The sequence below is a fragment of the Peromyscus maniculatus genome, chromosome 21, assembly GCF_049852395.1.
Source record: "Peromyscus maniculatus bairdii isolate BWxNUB_F1_BW_parent chromosome 21, HU_Pman_BW_mat_3.1, whole genome shotgun sequence".
Lineage (NCBI taxonomy): Eukaryota > Metazoa > Chordata > Mammalia > Rodentia > Cricetidae > Peromyscus > Peromyscus maniculatus.
The window spans coordinates 8,895,155-8,912,873 of record NC_134872.1 but is presented as its reverse complement, the minus strand read 5'-3'; the positions used below and the strand labels follow the sequence as shown (position 1 = coordinate 8,912,873).

General features: G+C 45.2%; 1 protein-coding gene across 1 annotated transcript in view; it reads right to left on the bottom strand.

Moving 5' to 3' along the window:
* Positions 1 to 17,719, bottom strand: part of Dnah8 (dynein axonemal heavy chain 8) — a 252,302-nt gene that overhangs the window by 174,562 nt on the left and 60,021 nt on the right. The window contains exons 20-27 of the mRNA XM_076557534.1: positions 12,260 to 12,340; positions 11,702 to 11,818; positions 10,776 to 10,895; positions 8,651 to 8,786; positions 5,055 to 5,167; positions 4,500 to 4,606; positions 1,530 to 1,602; positions 196 to 394 (exon numbers count right to left, since the gene is read on the bottom strand). Of these exons, the coding sequence (XP_076413649.1) occupies positions 196 to 394; positions 1,530 to 1,602; positions 4,500 to 4,606; positions 5,055 to 5,167; positions 8,651 to 8,786; positions 10,776 to 10,895; positions 11,702 to 11,818; positions 12,260 to 12,340 (946 nt within the window). The remainder of the gene's footprint in view (positions 1 to 195; positions 395 to 1,529; positions 1,603 to 4,499; positions 4,607 to 5,054; positions 5,168 to 8,650; positions 8,787 to 10,775; positions 10,896 to 11,701; positions 11,819 to 12,259; positions 12,341 to 17,719) is intronic.

Below are 17,719 nucleotides of genomic sequence, written 5' to 3'. Positions count from 1 at the left end.
GTGGAAGGCACAATGGTTTCTGAGGAGAGCACATAGGACTTGGAAAGGAGAATCGGTGCTCGGGTTTCTTTTCACCCTTTGCCTTTCAAGATGGCTACAAAACAGTGATAAAACTACAAACTTTTGTCCACCTAGGACCAAAAACTAGAAAGAACTGACTGTCTACGGGTTAACTGGGCGTTGCAATTTCCTTACTGTCTTCCCTCTTCAGCAGCTTCCCCGTGCTTGGGTGGTTTTGATCCGTCCCGGTGGTGCGAGAGGTACTGTTAGGAATCGACTTGATCCGTCTGACCTGCTGCTGTCCCCAGTGGGCCACGCCTCGGCTGACCTCCAGGGTAAACTGGATCATGCGATTGATGGCTTGCTGAATGTCATCCAGGCTGGGAACCATCACCTGCGGGAAGCAGCAGCCTGTGCGTGATCCTGTCGGCACAAACAGCCCTCCCCGCCTCTGATTCTAGTCATCCAACTCCCCACGAGCAGTCTGAGCCTGAGGCAGGCGGCTTTCAGGTGAGGGTTGTGCCAGGAGGTACGGCAGACAGCCAGCACCCTGGAGATTTCCCAGTTCTACCCACTGCCGCTGGCCAAAAGGGTCCAGGAATCCACATCAGCAGACCAAAGTCACAGGACGAGCCAAAGCACTGTGATTCCTTTGGTTTCTTTGAAACGTGTCAAAGCTGCTACAAAGCTCTCCTCTAGGAGGTCAGACAGTGGGTGTGGTGTCAGGAGGGTCACAGGGGGTTCCTGATGGCACCTAGACGACCCTGTGTGGTTTGGGGTTCCCGGGCGGCAGTAAGCAGCTGGGCTGCCATTGGAAAACACAGGAACTTCACAACACCGTGTTCAGCTTCCTTTCATGCTGGGATATTCAACGGGGCTCCTCATGATGCTGGAGTCAGAACAGGGATGGTTGCTAAGGTGATTTTATTTTGATGTTTTCTGTTTGCTAACTGATAGAACATACCATGAGCCGTTTACAAGCAGGGTGGATGTGTACATGTGTAAGTGTTGCTAGGGATCAAACCCAGTGCCGCTCTATACACTAAGCAAATGTTCTACACCTCAGCTCAAAGGTTTTAATAACAGACATAAATGATGACATTTTTATTCTTAGCCAAGTCTAGGGAAAGTAAAGGTACATGCTCAGGGAGGAAGAAAGTGTACCTCTTCCATGGGTCCCAAGCTCAGTTCCCAGAACCCATGCTGGGTGGCTCATAACCACCTGTAGGTCCAGCTTCAGAGGATCTGACACCCTCTTCTGGCCTCCATGGGTACTGCACTCATGTACGTGTATACACACACACACACACACACACACAGAAATGATAAACTTTTAAAGTAAAATAAAATAGAAACACCCAGAACCAAGGTCTTACTCTAAGTGAAAGCCTAGTTCTCATACAATTTTTTTAAATTTTATTTAACTTATTTTTGTAATGCTGGAGACCCAAAGCCTCACACTCTAAACACTCACCAGATACTGTGTTTTTAAAATACATTACCAAAATATCACCGTAAACAGGACTTACCACATTAGGAATTGCAAGATGCACTTCGGTTTTTATAAAGGAAATGATATCTTCCGACCGTTTTCGCCCATGGCTAGAATAAACAGACAATGAATGTTAACCTGAATTTCAGTTTCTAACACTGTACATTTCCATCCTAAAAATAAAGACCATCTTTAATCCTGGAAAAGCAAACCCCCTCCCGCACCCCCAGTCCCCGGAAGCTCAGGGAGCGTTAAGAAGAGGGGGCAGAAAGAATGTGCTGCGGAGTGCTGTGATCTGGACATGCGGTGACTCGCGCATCAATTAACTCTCCGCACCAATGGCTACCTGCACCAGACTTGCACGAGATCAAGCCGAAAACATCGGGCAGCATTACCCACTCGGCACTGGTAAGACCCACAGGGTAACCAATTAAAAAAAAAGGAGGACATGAAGGCAGGAAGGGGGGCAGGTGTTGGAAGAGCCTGGGGAGGGTGGGACTAGGTTGTTGGGGGAAGATATGATCAATATACAGTGTTTACATGTCTGAAATTGTGATAAAAATCAATAAATGGCACTGTACTTTTAAAATACTAAATAACACCAAGAGGAGGTTATTTATCATAGAACCATAAACTGCACAGAACTAAAACACACCAATTTGATACTCTCAGAAAGGAAAATGGTAATGACACATACATGTCCTAATATTTGAGCGTTGGGCTTCCGACGGTAACAACTAATCATACAATGTCACTAAACGGCATTCTTTTGAGAGACTGGGACAGACAGACTCGCAGGTAGGCAGACAGATAGAGGGAGGGGGCATGGCTAGGTAATAAAGGTGGTGAATTTCCCAAATGGCTGGAGTCTTCCTCACCCTCCCAACTGGAGACAAAAGCCTGGCAGCTCTAAACAAAGGCCTTGTAGGCTTTTGTCTCCCACCAGCAGACCCCCTGCTAATGGACTGGCCCAACAAAGCCAAGGTTGAATCAGGACATGTCACACAAAAGTGTGTGTGGTCAATCAACTGTCCCAGCTTTCTTCAAACTGGCCAGCCCTAAAGTTGGGGAGGAAAGCCCTTCAGAGGCGTTAGAATCCCTCAGCCCTCGGGAAGAGAATGGAGTTGCCAGCTTTCCCGGTGCCCTCTGCTTTACTGAGGTCTTTTTCTCTGTCTGCTGTGTGCGTGTGTCTCCTCACCCTCGATAACCCTTTCTTCATCTGCTGATTCCGTCTGCAGCTATCTACAGTGCCTGTTACACACTAGAGCTTTCGTGCCTTTTAATTCTTTAATTAGCAGAGAAAACGAATCTGATTAAGACCCCCTAGATTGTATCAATTTGTTCTCAGGCTTGTAATAATGGAGGCTATCGCCAACAGAAACCATACTTTATGTCATTTATTTATTTTTATATTACTGGGGTTAAGACGAGGCCTTTGTGTATGCTAGGAAAACATTCTACTACTGAGCTACATCTCCAGTCTTCATTTTCTTCTTACTTTGAGACAGGGCTTCACCGAGTTGCCCAGGCTGACCTTGAACCTATGATTCTCCTGCCTTAACCTCCTAAGTACCTGGGATTATGAGTTTGTGCCAGATCCAGGCTCATACACTTTTTAATAGACAGACACTCCTACATGACTAGACATGGGAGAAATACATTGTTGTGGTCCATTTTCAGTATGAGGTGTACTGACAGTTCATCCCGGCTGCAGGGAAGCAGGAGGTGCTAGGGCCCTCCCCTAGCTGGCAGCTGGAGACGGAGAGCTGGACAATTGCAGATATCCTGTAAGGGAGCCCACCATCAGAAAAGGGACAGCCCCAAGACAAACACTCTTCATAAGCTACAGTTCTGTGTCCTCAAACAACAGGATGGAGAATGTGGGACTGGGACAAGTCCTGGCCGGTAGGGAGAGAAAACAGGAAATTTTGCAGTCCGAGGCTTTAAAAACTACTATCTTGGGCCAGCCCATTTTCGCCTTTTCTCTGTGCTGGCGCCCTTTCTGCAGAACGGTTTATTAACAACTGTTTCGTTTCCACTTGCCTCTGGAATTTGTTATTACCTTTTCTTTCCCACAGACAAGAGATCCCAGTCAAAGCCTTCCAGAAACTGCTTTTTAAACAATGCCACTCGTGTATAGACACAGACACAGGGGCCCACACACAGAGATGAGAATTAGTCTGATGAGCTGCCTCTGCCTCGACACCCATTGCTCTCCTAGACAAGATTATTTGAAAAATGCAGACTTTCCGGTCTCTTTCTCCTTGTGAATGCAAGAAATGCTGTCATTGGGACAAAAAGACCTGTCTGTGTAGGAGCACCCATGGAGAGACGGGACCAAAAGAAAGATAAAGCCTTAAAGATAAAGTCCAAAAGCACACACTCAGCCCCCATTCTTCCAGTAAACAAAAGAGCACCAACTCTGTCTCCCTAGGAGACCCAGTAAAACAGGAGGGGGGCGAGATACAAAGGACACAATCTGAGAGCCAGAGAAAGCTCCCCAAAAGGGCAAGCTGCCCAACCAAAAGGCATCAGATAAGCACCTCCACCTGCTTCAGAGACCAAGAGGGTAGCCACACATCCTTCTCATCCTTCTCCCCACCCCCTCCCCGCCTCCTGCTTGCTGGCTGCAGACTCGGGCTGTGAAACCTCCCCCATCCTCAGAGAGCTATAAGAAGAAAGCCCTGCCTACCCCCCCCACCGCCACCGCCCCCCCCCCCCCCGCCACACACCCCTCCACTCTCCTACCCCTCTACCCTTCTTCAGAGCCCCCTCCATGCTGTTTGTTGTCTGTCTGTCCATGGTGTTAATAATAATATATGAACATTAATAATAATATATGATCAGTTCTGTTCATTTAGAAAATGCTAGTATAGCTACATAGCTTGGAATACATAAGACCCTGTCTCAAAAATAAACAAACAGGTAAATAATGAAATAAAAGGTATTATTGAATTACATTATTATAGGCAGTTTAGCCAACATACTTAGCACATTTTCAACTTGCCTTCCCACAAATATTCTCCGTTTCATTGTGTCCAAAGACAAGCGTGTCGCTTTTTGTAGACTGTCCAGTAATTGATGAGAGAAGAAAGCATAGACCTCCTTACATTCCTGTAATAAGAAATCATGTTACAGTTAATACCAGAAATGAACTCCTAACGTCCCCAAAGCAGCAGCTCAATATTGAAAGTGACACGTGAGCACTAAGAAAGAATAAACCAGGCAATTTCAATAATGCTGGAGAAATAAATTCAACCCTACATTTCTTGCCTGGGTTTCTTTAGACAAATACATAACAATATTTGTTAATGTATGAAGAGTGCTTGCAGAAACAGCCTAGCAAGCCACGTGAGGGCAGACCCAACAGCAGAATTGCATTTAAAAAAAAAAGTGTTTGAATAATCCAGGTTTGCTCAATATTCGATAAGGCATACTGAAACTTGAGTATAGGGTTTCTCAATGCTTGGTGTAGGGGATGGGCAGAGGGGGATATGCTCTCCTTTCTCTCCTCATCACCTCCAATCCTGAGTCACTAGTCCACAAACCCCCCAATAAATACCTTTTTAAATTCATCTTCCTTGTCATTGGTGTCAACCTCCTTTGTCTCAGCCTCATAGTCAAGGCTATCACCCTCTTCTGTCTCGCTTCCAAAAACAACATGCTTCCTCTGCTCTGGACATAGAAGATAAAACAAAAATGTAACACCTGAATTTCCAGAGTTACACTTACCCTATGTGACCAAGCCTTACTCGGAAGCTTTTTTTGATATTGTTGTTGTTGTTGTTGTTTAATTTTTCATTTTTATTTTATGTGTATGAGTGTTTTGTCTGTGGGAATCTATATGTACTACATGGGTGCAGTGCCTGCAGATGCCAGAAGGGGGACTGAAACCCTGGAGCTGGATTAACAGGCCATTGTGAGCTCCCATGTGGGTTCTGGGAAACAAACCTGGGACCTCTGTAAGAACAACCAGGGCTCTTAACTGCCCAAGAAACTCTTTTTTAAAATTATTTTTTTAAAAAAAGAGTCTTACAAAAAATGTATTTAGAGTTTCTTTTACATTCCTTCTACTAGGAATTCAATTTAAAATATTCATCTCAAAAGACACACCATTCAACAAAAAAATATATCCCATCAATATACCCCATCTTTGTATTGAGAATTCAGAGAAAAACAAAACAAAACAAAACTGCTTGTAATCCCCACACTGAAGATGGATTAGTGGATGGATGGATGGATGGATGGATGGATGGATGGATGGATGGATGGATGGATGGGTGGATGGATTGGTGGATGGATGGATGGGTGGGTGGGTGGATGGATGGATGGATGGATGGATGGATGGATGGATGGGTGGATGGGTGGATGGATGGATGGATGGGTGGGTGGGTGGGTGGATGGATGGATGGATGGATGGGTGGGTGGATGGGTGGGTGGATGGGTGGATGGGTGGATGGATGGATGGATGGATGGATGGATGGATGGATGGATGGGTGGATGAATGGATGGATGGATTGGTGGATGGATGGATGGATTGGTGGATGGATGGATGGATTGGTGGATGGATGGAGGATTGGTGGATGAATGAATACATAGGTGTATGCCTGGGACTTACTGGCCAGCTGACCTAGCTAAATTGATGAATTCTGGGCCACTAAGAGATGCTGCCAAAAAAAATGAAAATTAAAAAAATGTTAAGAAAAAAACTTTTTTAAATCCCAGGTGTGGGCTGGTGAGACAGCTCAGTGGTTACAAGTGTTCGGTGGCAGCCTGACAACCTGCGTTCTACCCTGGTGTTCACACAGCAGTAAGAGAAAACAGACTGCCACATGTTACCCTCTGACCCACACACACAGAAAAAAATTATTATATATATAAAAATAATACACAAACGTAATATAACACATAAATGTAATTTTTAAAAATGTAAACCCAGGTAGACAGCATCCCCAGGGATGTCGTCAGAGACTGACCTCTGACCTCCACATGAACATGCACACGTGGGCACCAGCACACACACCAAAAGGAAAAAATAAAATCAACAGTAAGGAAAGAATGTGAGATAACTGCACATCACATCTTTCTAGGTCACTCAGTGACTGACACCTGAGAATTCTGACGTAACGAGCTCACCCCTTTGTGATGTTGACACTTTTGGTGTGAACTAGCTGTGTGGGACACCAAGGTGGCACAAGCCACGCTGTGCACGCTCTCTGGAGATCAGGGCTTCCCGGTTGGCATGGTGACACTCGGGGCCCCACAATCCTTTGCTCCTGGGGCCATCGTGGAGGATGTTTCCAGCATCCCAACCCAGAAGCCAGTAGCATCCGCCCACGCTGTGTTTCCACCAAAAGATGTCTCCAGGCACTGCTCTCTGGTGGCCTCGTCCCTCACAGAGAATCACCGTGGTCTCTTAAGTCACGGGTCGAACATCACCAGGGAACTCATTAAAAAGGCAAACTCAGGGGCCTAGTGTATCCAATCAGTCTCTCTCAGACTCTGTCTGTCTGTCCTTCCTCCTGTCCCTCCTTTCTTATAGTATCACTTCAGTGGGATCTCTGTTTGACTGGAATGTTCCCCAGCTCACTGAAAACAGCCAGCTCCCCTTCAGGTGCCTTGGTACTCAGCTAACACATCTGACCTCTGACCTCTCCTAGGCAGAGCCCTTCAGCATTGCATTGGCCGCACACCCTGAGTCCAGTCAGAGGCCTGACTTGTAAAACCCAGCCTTGTACCGTAACCCTGAGCAGAGGATGCTGGGAAGTGCAGGCGTTTGGGTGCCCTGGGCCTCTGACTGACAGGGACAAAACCTTCTGAGGCCAAAGAGTAAAACCACCAACCACAAACTTCTACCCAGTCAGTTCTTCGTAGAGCTAAAAAACACTTGGTTTTAACTAAACAAATCTTCCGTTGCAAATTTACCCAATGACAGGGCCATCTCAGGGAACCTCAAACCATCATGTTCTTAAACACCAACCCAGAAGCAGAGAATGCACAATTCCCCAGCAGGGAATTTAAAGTCACACAGCCCTCATAAACAGGTTCAGACTCAGCAGCTTATGGCTTGGGCTTATAAGCATGTATTTACTGGAATTATTGGGGCCCTGGCTTCTTCCAGCAAAATAAGAAATTCTAAAACATTTGGAGAACAGGAAACACACACACCAAAAAAAAAAAAAAAAAAAAAAAAAAGCAAAATTATTTCAAGCTCTTTAAATAGATGCAAAGATGAGGAAGTTTCTCTCATCCCCAGTCAGACGTACTCAATGCACTGGGACGTTTAAGTTGGACGTTTAAGACCGAAATCTCAGGGTTGAGAGACAGCTCGGCCCTCAGGAGAATCCGCTGCTCTTCCAGAGAACCTGAGTTCAGTTCCCATCACCCATGACAGGAGGCTCACACTTGCCTATAACTCCAGCTCCAGGGGATCAGACGTCCTCACACACATGGCTCACACTCACAAAGACACATGCATGTAAATAAAAAATAAAGAAATCTTTAAAAACAAAAAGACATGGAGCTCCTTACGCCATCCTTTAATCAAGGGTGTGGGGGCGGGATACATACCATGGTGTGACCTTTGCTACCACTGCTCTGAAATGAGAGCATTCAGCTCTGCCCTGAACCCTCGAGGCATTCCTAAGTGGGAATACATAGCTAATTCTGCAGAAAAGGCTGGGGTAGGTGAAGATACCATAAAACGTGGTCTTGCCCAAATTAGAAATTTCAGAGCCACGAAAATTATAGATTTTGTTCTTAGGTGTTTAAAAAAAAAGAAAAGAAAAATGAGTCAAAAGGCCAAAGTCACATTAGAATACACACATGAATATGCACGTGCACACACAAAGAGAGAGAGAGAGAGAGAGAGAGAGAGAGAGAGAGAGAGAGAGAGAGAGGACTAAGAGGGCTCTCTAGAGCAAGGCTGGCTGGTAGAGTTGACGGATGGCTGACATCTGAAAACTAGGATTTCAAGGACCCCACTGTTCCCTAACTGCCTGCCGCCAGAAGTTCATAGGGTCTAAGCTGTTTGTGCCTACACTGTGGATTACCCTGGACACCTGTTTTCCTGTTGGGAAGCTGAAACCTTGCTATCTGTGAAGGAGGAGGTACCCATGGGGGGTACTCCTGGGACTCAAACATTTCCTCGTGGATTACCTGGCACCGGTTTGGCTGGTTTCCCGGTGTATTTAACTTCGTAGATTTGCTCAAATATTGATATAAGCTCTTTCACAGCTTCTTCCACATGCCTGCTCTTGTGGTTTAGAATATCAGCCCATTCCTTTGTGTACATCTATTAAACAGATAAGTCACCATTAATTTTCAGACACTTTAAAAACACCATGAAATTATTGTGACTTTACTTTCTACAGCTATGATCAATTCCACTTGAAAGTCGCTAGAGGGGCTGGATACGTAGCTCGGTGGCAGGGCACTCACCTAGCATGGTCCTAGGTTCTATCCCCAGTACTGCGAGAAGAGATTAACAGATAAGGTCTTATTGCTGTGATAAAACACTGACCAAAACCAGCTTGGAGGCATGTATTTGGCTTACATTACCCATCACAATCCACCACTGAGTGCTCTTAACCACTGAACCAGCTCTCCGCCCCTAAGCAGATTTACAGTTTACAGCGTACCTGCTCTGGGCTTTTTTCTTTTAAACACTAGTAAAATTGCCCTTGAGCTTCTGTTTGAGTCCTTTCTCAATTTTATTTTTTATTTACGTGACTAAGAATCCCAAGAGTAGATATCCCAATCTCCCCAGTATCATCTGGCAGCCAAGAAGGGACACGCCAAATTTTCCAGTAACACAGCTAAATATATGTAAGATGACCCAACAATTTCACTTTCGGATATATACCCACCCAAATCAGTTCCAATGTCCACAAAAAAACACACATATATGTTCAGTGTATAATTGAATGTTATAAGCCTGGGTAAATTACAACAAACTTGTACAATAGAATAACACACTGTCAAGAGATGGAAAGAATAAGGTGAGTCACAGCTACGTAAATACAGAGACCACGCTCTGCACTATACCACTGGTATGAAGTGGGGATCAAAAAACAAGGAACGGAATGCACAGTGACTGAATGACACTTCAGATCTGTGTACCAGAGGGCTAGAGAGATGGCTCTAAGATTAAGAGCAATGACCTCTCTTGCAGAAGACCCAGGTTCAATTCCTAGCACCTACATGGCAACTCATAACCATCTATAACCCTAATCCCAGGTGATCCAACACCCTCTTCTGGCTTCCTCAGGCACCAGGAATGCATGTGGTACACAGACATGCATGGAAGCAAAACACCTATACACATGAAAATTTTTAGTTAAAGGAAAGGTTTGTGTACCTTTTAGGTGTCTATAAATACAAATTAATATAATAGGAAAACAACACAGACTGAAATGTCACTGGAGGAGGATGCTAAGGAGGTTAGATCTTATGCTGTAATGACTGAATGTCACTTATTGAAGGAAAGTTGCGTGATCAGATATCGTGGCAATATGGCTGGATACGATGGCCAGATACAGAAGCAGGAAAAGAGTCAGGGCACAGTGTTAAGCTGAGCTTAAAGGCCTGACCTAAGAAACAGGTTGTGGGTACAGGAGAGAAGAGGCGATCTGAGCAAAATCTGGCAAAACCTGGCTTGGCTTTAAGACTAAATGGACTTTGGAAATGGAATGTGGTATGGTGATGAGTGCCAGGTTTCTCAGTAACTTAACAAGAAAACATGTGTAACCAACCCATAAGAAGAATGGCAGCTGGGCATGGGGCCCAGGCCTTTAATTCCATTCAGTCAAGAGGCAGAGGCAGGTGAATCTCTGTGAGTTCAAAGCCAGCCTGGTCTAAATAGGAAGTTCTAGGCCAGCCAGGGATACATAGCAAGAACCAGTTGGAAGGAAGAGAAGAGGAGGGGAGGGAAGCGGAGTGGTGAGGAGGGGGTGGGGAGAGGAGGAAGAAGCAAAGGAAGGTGGATAGCTGACTGAGAGAGGAGCCCTGAAACACTGGCAAGGTCCCAAGGAATCCCGCATTAGTTTAAGGGCATTAGTAAATCATACCCAGGTGTGGCCCGGGATTGAGCCACTGGAGCCACAGAAGTCTTGGATGCGTAGGCTATTTCCCACAAAAGCTCGGAGGAGGAAGGAGGAAGAGGAAAAAGAGGAAGGAGGAAGAGGAGGAAAAGGGAAAAAAGGCCTAGGTGTCCACGTCTAGACTGCGAGTTCACACGCCGGGCCGGTGACTCGAGGCTCCTGCTGTCATTATGAACCTGTACCTCGTTGAGGGTCAGCATGTCTTCTACTCGGGTAGCGCCACTGTCCGACAAGGAAATGAGCAACGTCTTGGCTATCTCCTTCAGAACTGTGTCGATATGCATTTCACACAGGTCATTGACCTGCCGGCAAGAAAAGGACACACAAAGAAGTAAAAAGTGAGGGACAGCCCTCTTTCCCTTCCACACTACTAACATTTTTACCCAAAACGCGCTGGAGTCATCCATCCATTTATAGAACTGAGTCTAGAAATTTTCAACCTGGGCCAAGCATAAGCCGGCGAACAACAGTTCAGGAAGAGGTGTACAAAGGAACCGTGACACGGGTCTAAAGCGGCGTGGGCCAGAGCACCACGAACAGGCAGGGCTTTCTTTGATCCTCATCTTGCACACGTGAGCCCTTCCTGTCCCTGCTTCACAGCGAAAGACACCAAGGCTCAGAAGAAGGAAGAGAAGCAGGAAAGGGCACACAGCTGGGAAAAAGCAGAGGACCTTGGCCATGTGTGGCTGGTTCCAAAGCCTCTGAGTTTGTGACACCATGACACCACACAGAGATGTGCATGTTTTATACAACAGACGCATGAGGAATCAACAGGCCACCACCCATTAGGCTCCCGTGTCACTTGGCCCATGTCAGACGCGTGGTAATGTGTGTGTTTCAGTACGGGAAAGTGGGTGCTAGTGCAGGTGCCCGCAGAGGTCAGAGGTGGCAGGTCTCTGTGGAGCTGGAGTTACCGGCAGGTGTGAGCAGCCAGACATGTATCCCGGGAACCAAATGCAGGTCCTCTGCAGAGTGGGACCCGCTCTGAACCACTGAGCCACCTCTCCAGCCCAAACCATACCCTTTCAAGGGGCGTCTGGATGTGAGTAAACTGCTGCCCGTAGCTTGAGTAATGGTGTGCGTGGCTCTGAAAGATTATGGTTTTTACCTTCTTTAGAAGCTGGTTGAACATATCCAAAACATTCTCAACCTCGTGGAAGAAGCTCTCCAGCATTAACGATGACCACGTCAGTATTGTGAGCCCTTGCCTCAGCACAGATTCCACCTAGGAAGAGCAAAAAGGTTTCCCGTTGCTCACAGGAGTCTTCCACAAGAGCCTCTGTTGCTACTTGAAAATACTGTGTGATGTATTTCCTTAATTCAATTCCCCTACCATTGTACCTAATAGATATTCCTTTTGTTTTAAATCATCTTCCAGTGTCCTGAAAGGAGCCATAAATTTTTACAAAGTGCTCACAACTCACGTTTACTTGTTTTACAAAGGTAACAAAACCTAGACAAGGAATCATTCCATGGTAAGAGAGGGAGGGAGGGAGAGGGAAGGGAGAGATGGGGGAAGGGGAGAGAGAGAGGGAGCGAGCTGTAAAGTTGAAATGAGAAAGACAGATGGTCTAGGCAAGAAGATGTGTTCTGAGATCCATAATCTATAGAACAGGAATCTAATTTTAAATCAGAGAAATCAATATGAACCACGGGCATCACCAACCTTTTTCATTTTAGGGGTCATGAGATTGACAAACACAGAAGGCACTTCCTGGCATAAATCGTCGTAATACTGCAGAAGGCCCTGTACAAAGTCAAAACGGCAGAGCTTACTTTAATTCACAGTGAAGCAATGACCACAGTTTGGCTCAGACCAGTAAGGCTTCATTGCACCCGATTTTCCCACACGGGTCTGCCAGGCTGGGAACTGCTCATTTTAATTTATACTGACTGACCATACTCTTTCATGAGCTTTCAATCACCAGGACATTCCCTTTCAATTCAAACATGTTCATGTCACTTCTTAATTTCTCGTTTTTTTCACATATGTTGCTTTTCTCTCTTCATTTTGTAAAACTGGATAATTATCGTTTCATGGTATCTGTTATTACACATTTTTATCTTTTGGGTCTTTTTTTTTTTTCCCCATTAATTTGTTTGTTTAAGACAGGGAGGGTCTCAAGTAGCATAGGCTGGCCTTGAACTCCTGATACTGCTTCCACCTCCCAGGTGCTGGATTACAGGCTGGGCTCCTAATTTTTTTACCCATTAAAACATACTCACCACTGGGGCTGGAGAGATGGCTTGTAGTTAAGGGTGCTTGCTAGTCAAGCCAAGGACCAGAGATCACATTCCAGTGCCCAAGTTGGCTGGCTCACAAACACGTGTAACTCCAGGTCCAAGGCCTCCAGTGCCCTCTTCTGACCTCTTTGGGCACCCATGTTCACAAGCAGCATATAACACACACACACACACACACACACACACACACACACACACACACAATCTTTAAAAAACACTCATCACTGAAGTCATAATTGATTCTTAATTTTTTTCTTTTTTAAAGATTTAATTTTTATTATATGTGTATTGGTGCTTTGCTTGCATTATGACGACAAACCATGTGCATGCAGTACCCAGAGAGGCCAGAAGAGGGTGCCCGGGTACCAAGGACTGGATCCAAATGGTTGCTGCTTCAAGAGCAAGCCCTCTTAACCACTGAGTCATCGCTCCAGCCCCCCCCCCCCCTTTTAAATCTAAATAAATTCAACTGCTCCACACAACCAGCGTGGAGGAGCCTTTATTTTTCTTCCAGAGATGACCCACAACGACCAGTTTGGGCCTCTTCGTGGTCACGTATTGCAGGGTGTGGTGGGAGAGATGTGGCATGAAGTTGTTTAACTGGTTTTTAAGCAACTTCAGTTTTAATTAATAGTTTCAGAGTTCTGGATTCCTTCAGCCGGGACACTCAGCAAGCAACTTTGACTTTCATGATGTCACCCAATGCTAATGAGATCCCATGAGATTAAAAAACGGTGCCAGCCTCCGGGACTTGCCACGCAGAAACCCAGAGCATTGGACACCAAGTGCACGGCGACCGTGATGTGACTGCACCTCTGGGGTGGAGGGTTCTGTGACCATCACACCCTGTTTTGCTAAGAGCAGAAACTCTTTGAAGAAGAGACATAAATGGCTGTGGCATTGGATTAGGCAAAGATTTCTCACACAGGACAACAAAAACACAAGAAACAAAATAAAACATTAGATGTATTGAACTTCATCAAAATACAAAATGCTTTTATTTCAAAGTGCATCACTGGTCAGGCATAGTGACCCACACCTTTAATCCCAGCACTTGAGCGGCAAAGGCGGGCAGATATCTGTGAGTTCAAGACCAGCCTGGTCTACGTAGAGAGTTTTAGGTAAACTAGAGCTATATAGTGAGACCGATCTAAAAAAGAAAAAAAAAATCATTAACAAAAGAAAACAACCCACAGAATGGGAAAAAAAATCTAATCTAATATCTAATAACATACTAGTATCTACAAGACCTATAATCATTCAAAAAAATTAAAAAGACAAAGCCGGGCGGTGGTGGCGCACGCCTTTAATCCCAGCACTCGGGAGGCAGAGCTAGGCGGATCTCTGTGAGTTCAAGGCCAGCCTGGGCTACCAAGTGAGTTCCAGGAAAGGCGCAAAGCTACACAGAGAAACCCTGTCTCAAAAAGCCAAAAAAAAAAAAAAAATTTAAAAAGACAAACAACCCAATTTTAAAATGAGCAAAGGGTCTGATGAGGCAGCATAACTTTATGACAAAACTCTATACCTCCAAAAACCTACAAACAGCCAATGAGCTCATGAAAAAATGCACAGCATCACTAATCACCAGGGAAACATGAATCCAAACCATATGGAAATATTAACCAGAATACCACAAATGCAAAGGACAGGCACTAACAAGTAATGGAAAGATAGCAAACCCAGACTCGCCCCTGTTCACCAGAAGGGAAATACAGTGATGATGTCACTTCGCCGCTTCCAAGAACAGCCTAGTTCTTTATAAGGTTTCATGTGGGATTGGCAAATTAATGAAACCCAGCAATTTCACTTGTGTAGACAAAAGCCCAAGAGAGTAAAGACATTCCTCCGTCAAAAACTTGGGTGCCAACATTCATGGCCACATTTATTCATAAAAGCCACAAAACAGAAGCAGACCAAATGCTCATCTGTTGAGTGGCAATCTTCCAAGAATAAATCCTTTCATCTTGGAGGGAAGCCTGTTAAGACCGGGTGGTTAGAAAGGAGGTAAATCAGTCCGCCCTGCAGAGAAAGTTGTTCAGCACAGGAAGTCAACGACTCCAAGGCTTCAGGAAGTCCCTGAAACTGGCCAGATTCACTAGGTTCCTCACCCTCCAAACATACATAAACTATAAGGACAGCTGAGAGGCACGCTCAGACAAGACAAGTCACCTGAAAGAATCAGAGACAAGTCAAACTGCCCAGAAGCCTCTCAGACCAGCCCAACCCTCTAGAAGAACCAGAGAGTAGTTGAACTGCCTGAATACAGACCAGACAAGCTGCCTGAAAGACACTGAGACCAACAGAGCTTCTCAGAAAAGACACTCTCCAACCTGTTGATGTGCCTGCGGGGTGTGCAGTGCACTCCAGGTTTCCAGCTTTCATGATCTGTCCCCCATGCTGGGGTGGGCTTTGTTGATGTGGCTGTGGCTGAGCCTTTCTTTTAAGTAACCCCTCAGCCACATTCCGGTACAATCCCCAGGTAAACTCCTGGGTTCACCAAGTTAGAATTTGGTGATATCTTTATTTCAGTCTGTGGTTGGTTGGTGAGTAAGCATTTGTTCTCATCTCCCCAGGAACAGTGTCCCACAACACCAAGTGACAAGCAGATAACCCAAGTGTGGTAGAATCGTACAATGCAATGAATGTGAAGCCCTGATGCATGAAACAATGTGAAATAGCTCTGTTTCGTGAAGGAAGCTCCATAGAAAAGGCCACATGTTCTATGATTCCATGTGTGGGCAATGCCCAGCACAGGCAGGTCCACAGAGACAATGTCAATGATAGTTTTCAGCTGCAGGGTAGGAGGGAGTCTGGAGGGAAAGTGGGGAATGAATGCTATTGGACACAGGGGCTCTCTTTTGGGGATGACAAAAACATTCTAGAACTGATTGTGATAATAGTTGTACAGCTCTGTGGAGACACGAAAACCATTTGACTGTTTATCTGAAGTGAATTTACTGTACCGTGCGGGAACCGTACTTCAATAATGTTGTGACTTGAAAACAAAACTGTTTGGCCAGGCACGGTGGCGTAGGCCCTAATCTCATTGCTTGAAAGGCGGAAGCAGGGAGGGCAGGGGCTCAAGGTCATTCTCCACTACATGGCAAGTCTGAGGTCACCTGAGCCGTGAGACTCTTGTCTCACAGCAAAACAACGACGAAAATAATGGTACCAAAATAAAAGTGTTTGGGAGAACTTTTCCCTTTGCCGTTTCTCTGTTTGTTTTTCAGGTTTATTATTTTATATATGCCTGTGTGTGCCTTCCTGTCTTCACATGCACCACATGCATGTAGGTACCCGGGAGCCCAGAAGAGGGTGTTGAACCCCTGGGAACTGAAGTCCCAGGTGGCAGGGGGCCCCCATGTGGGTGCTGGGGACTGAACCAGTCCTCTGCAAGAACAGCCAGTGCTTCTAGCCTCTGAGGCATCTCTCCAGGACTCTTCTGAAACATAACATGTTGACTAATTCTTTTTTTTCTTTTTTCTTTTTTTTTTTTCCCCCTTTGGTTTTTCGAGACAGGGTTTCTCTGTGTAGCTTTGTGCCTTTCCTGGAACTCACTCTGTAGACCCAGCTGGCCTTGAACTCACAAAGATCCGCCTGCCTCTGCCCCCCCAAGTGCTGGGATTAAAGGCGTGCACCACCATTGCCTGGCCAACTAATTCTTTGAGAATTTCATAGATGCATACAGTGTATTTGATCATATTTGCTGTTCCTCTTAAAGCTACACATCATAACCAACTTTTAATTTGTTATAATCCATAGTGGAATGAGTTTGAAATAGTCTCTGATACTCTTTTTATTTCCTTCTGAAAGAGCCAACCAACCAGCTTGCCCTTATGCCCAAACACGGGCTTTAATTAAACCAAGAGATTTCAATGTAATGGTATATTGAAAAGGGCAGATTCACTGTCAGCTTCCCAACAAGATCCAGGAAGGGTCCTATATTGACTTATTGTGTTATTGATGAAAGGAAGTGAATCTTCTCTGTGCCCAAGCAAATAGAATCCTTTTTCTCACTGAATCATCAGCAGTTCCATTAATTTCTATGTATTCATCTTATAATCCATATTTAATCAGTTCTTTATTCTTGGATTTGTATTCCGGTCTTTTGCTATGACTAATGCTGCTGGAAAGAATTGTCTTTACATTTATGTATCTTCCTGCCTCCCCAAAATATATGCCCACAGACTTCCTAGCTTGCTGTTTTAACTGGCTTTTAAAAGAAATCTGATGTGACCTACTCTGTTTCACATGTCTTTGAAGCCATGCACTACTTTTTAATACTTTTTAGTTATGTGTATGGATGTGTCTGTGTATGTGCATGTGCACACAAGTGCAGGTACCTGCAGCCACCAGCAGAGGGCATCTAATGACCTGGAGCTGGAGCTGCCGGCAGTTTTGAGTCACCCAGTGTGGTCCTCTGCAAGAGCAGGGTACACTTTAACACATGGGCCACTTCCCCTACCCAACGGTTCTCAACCTTCCTGATGCTGTGACCCTTTGACCCTTTAATACAGCTCCTCATGTTGTGGTGACCCCCCCCAAAAAAAAAAACCACAAAATTATTTCATTGCTGCTTCATAACTGTTGTTTTGTTACTGTTATGAATCGTAATGTAAATATCTGATATGTGACCCACAAAGGGGTCATGACCCACAGGTTGAGAACCACTGCCAGCCTCTTGAATATACTTAATTAACCCTCTTTCATGCTGCTTTTGAATGTTACTTTGATTTTGTTTTTGTTGTTGTTGTTGTTTTTGAGATAGTGTCTTACTATTTGCTCTGGCTGTCCTGAACTCATTATTATGTAGACCTGGCCTCAAACTCAGAGATTCTCCTGCCTCCACCTCCCAAATGCTGGGACTAAAGGCATGCGCCAC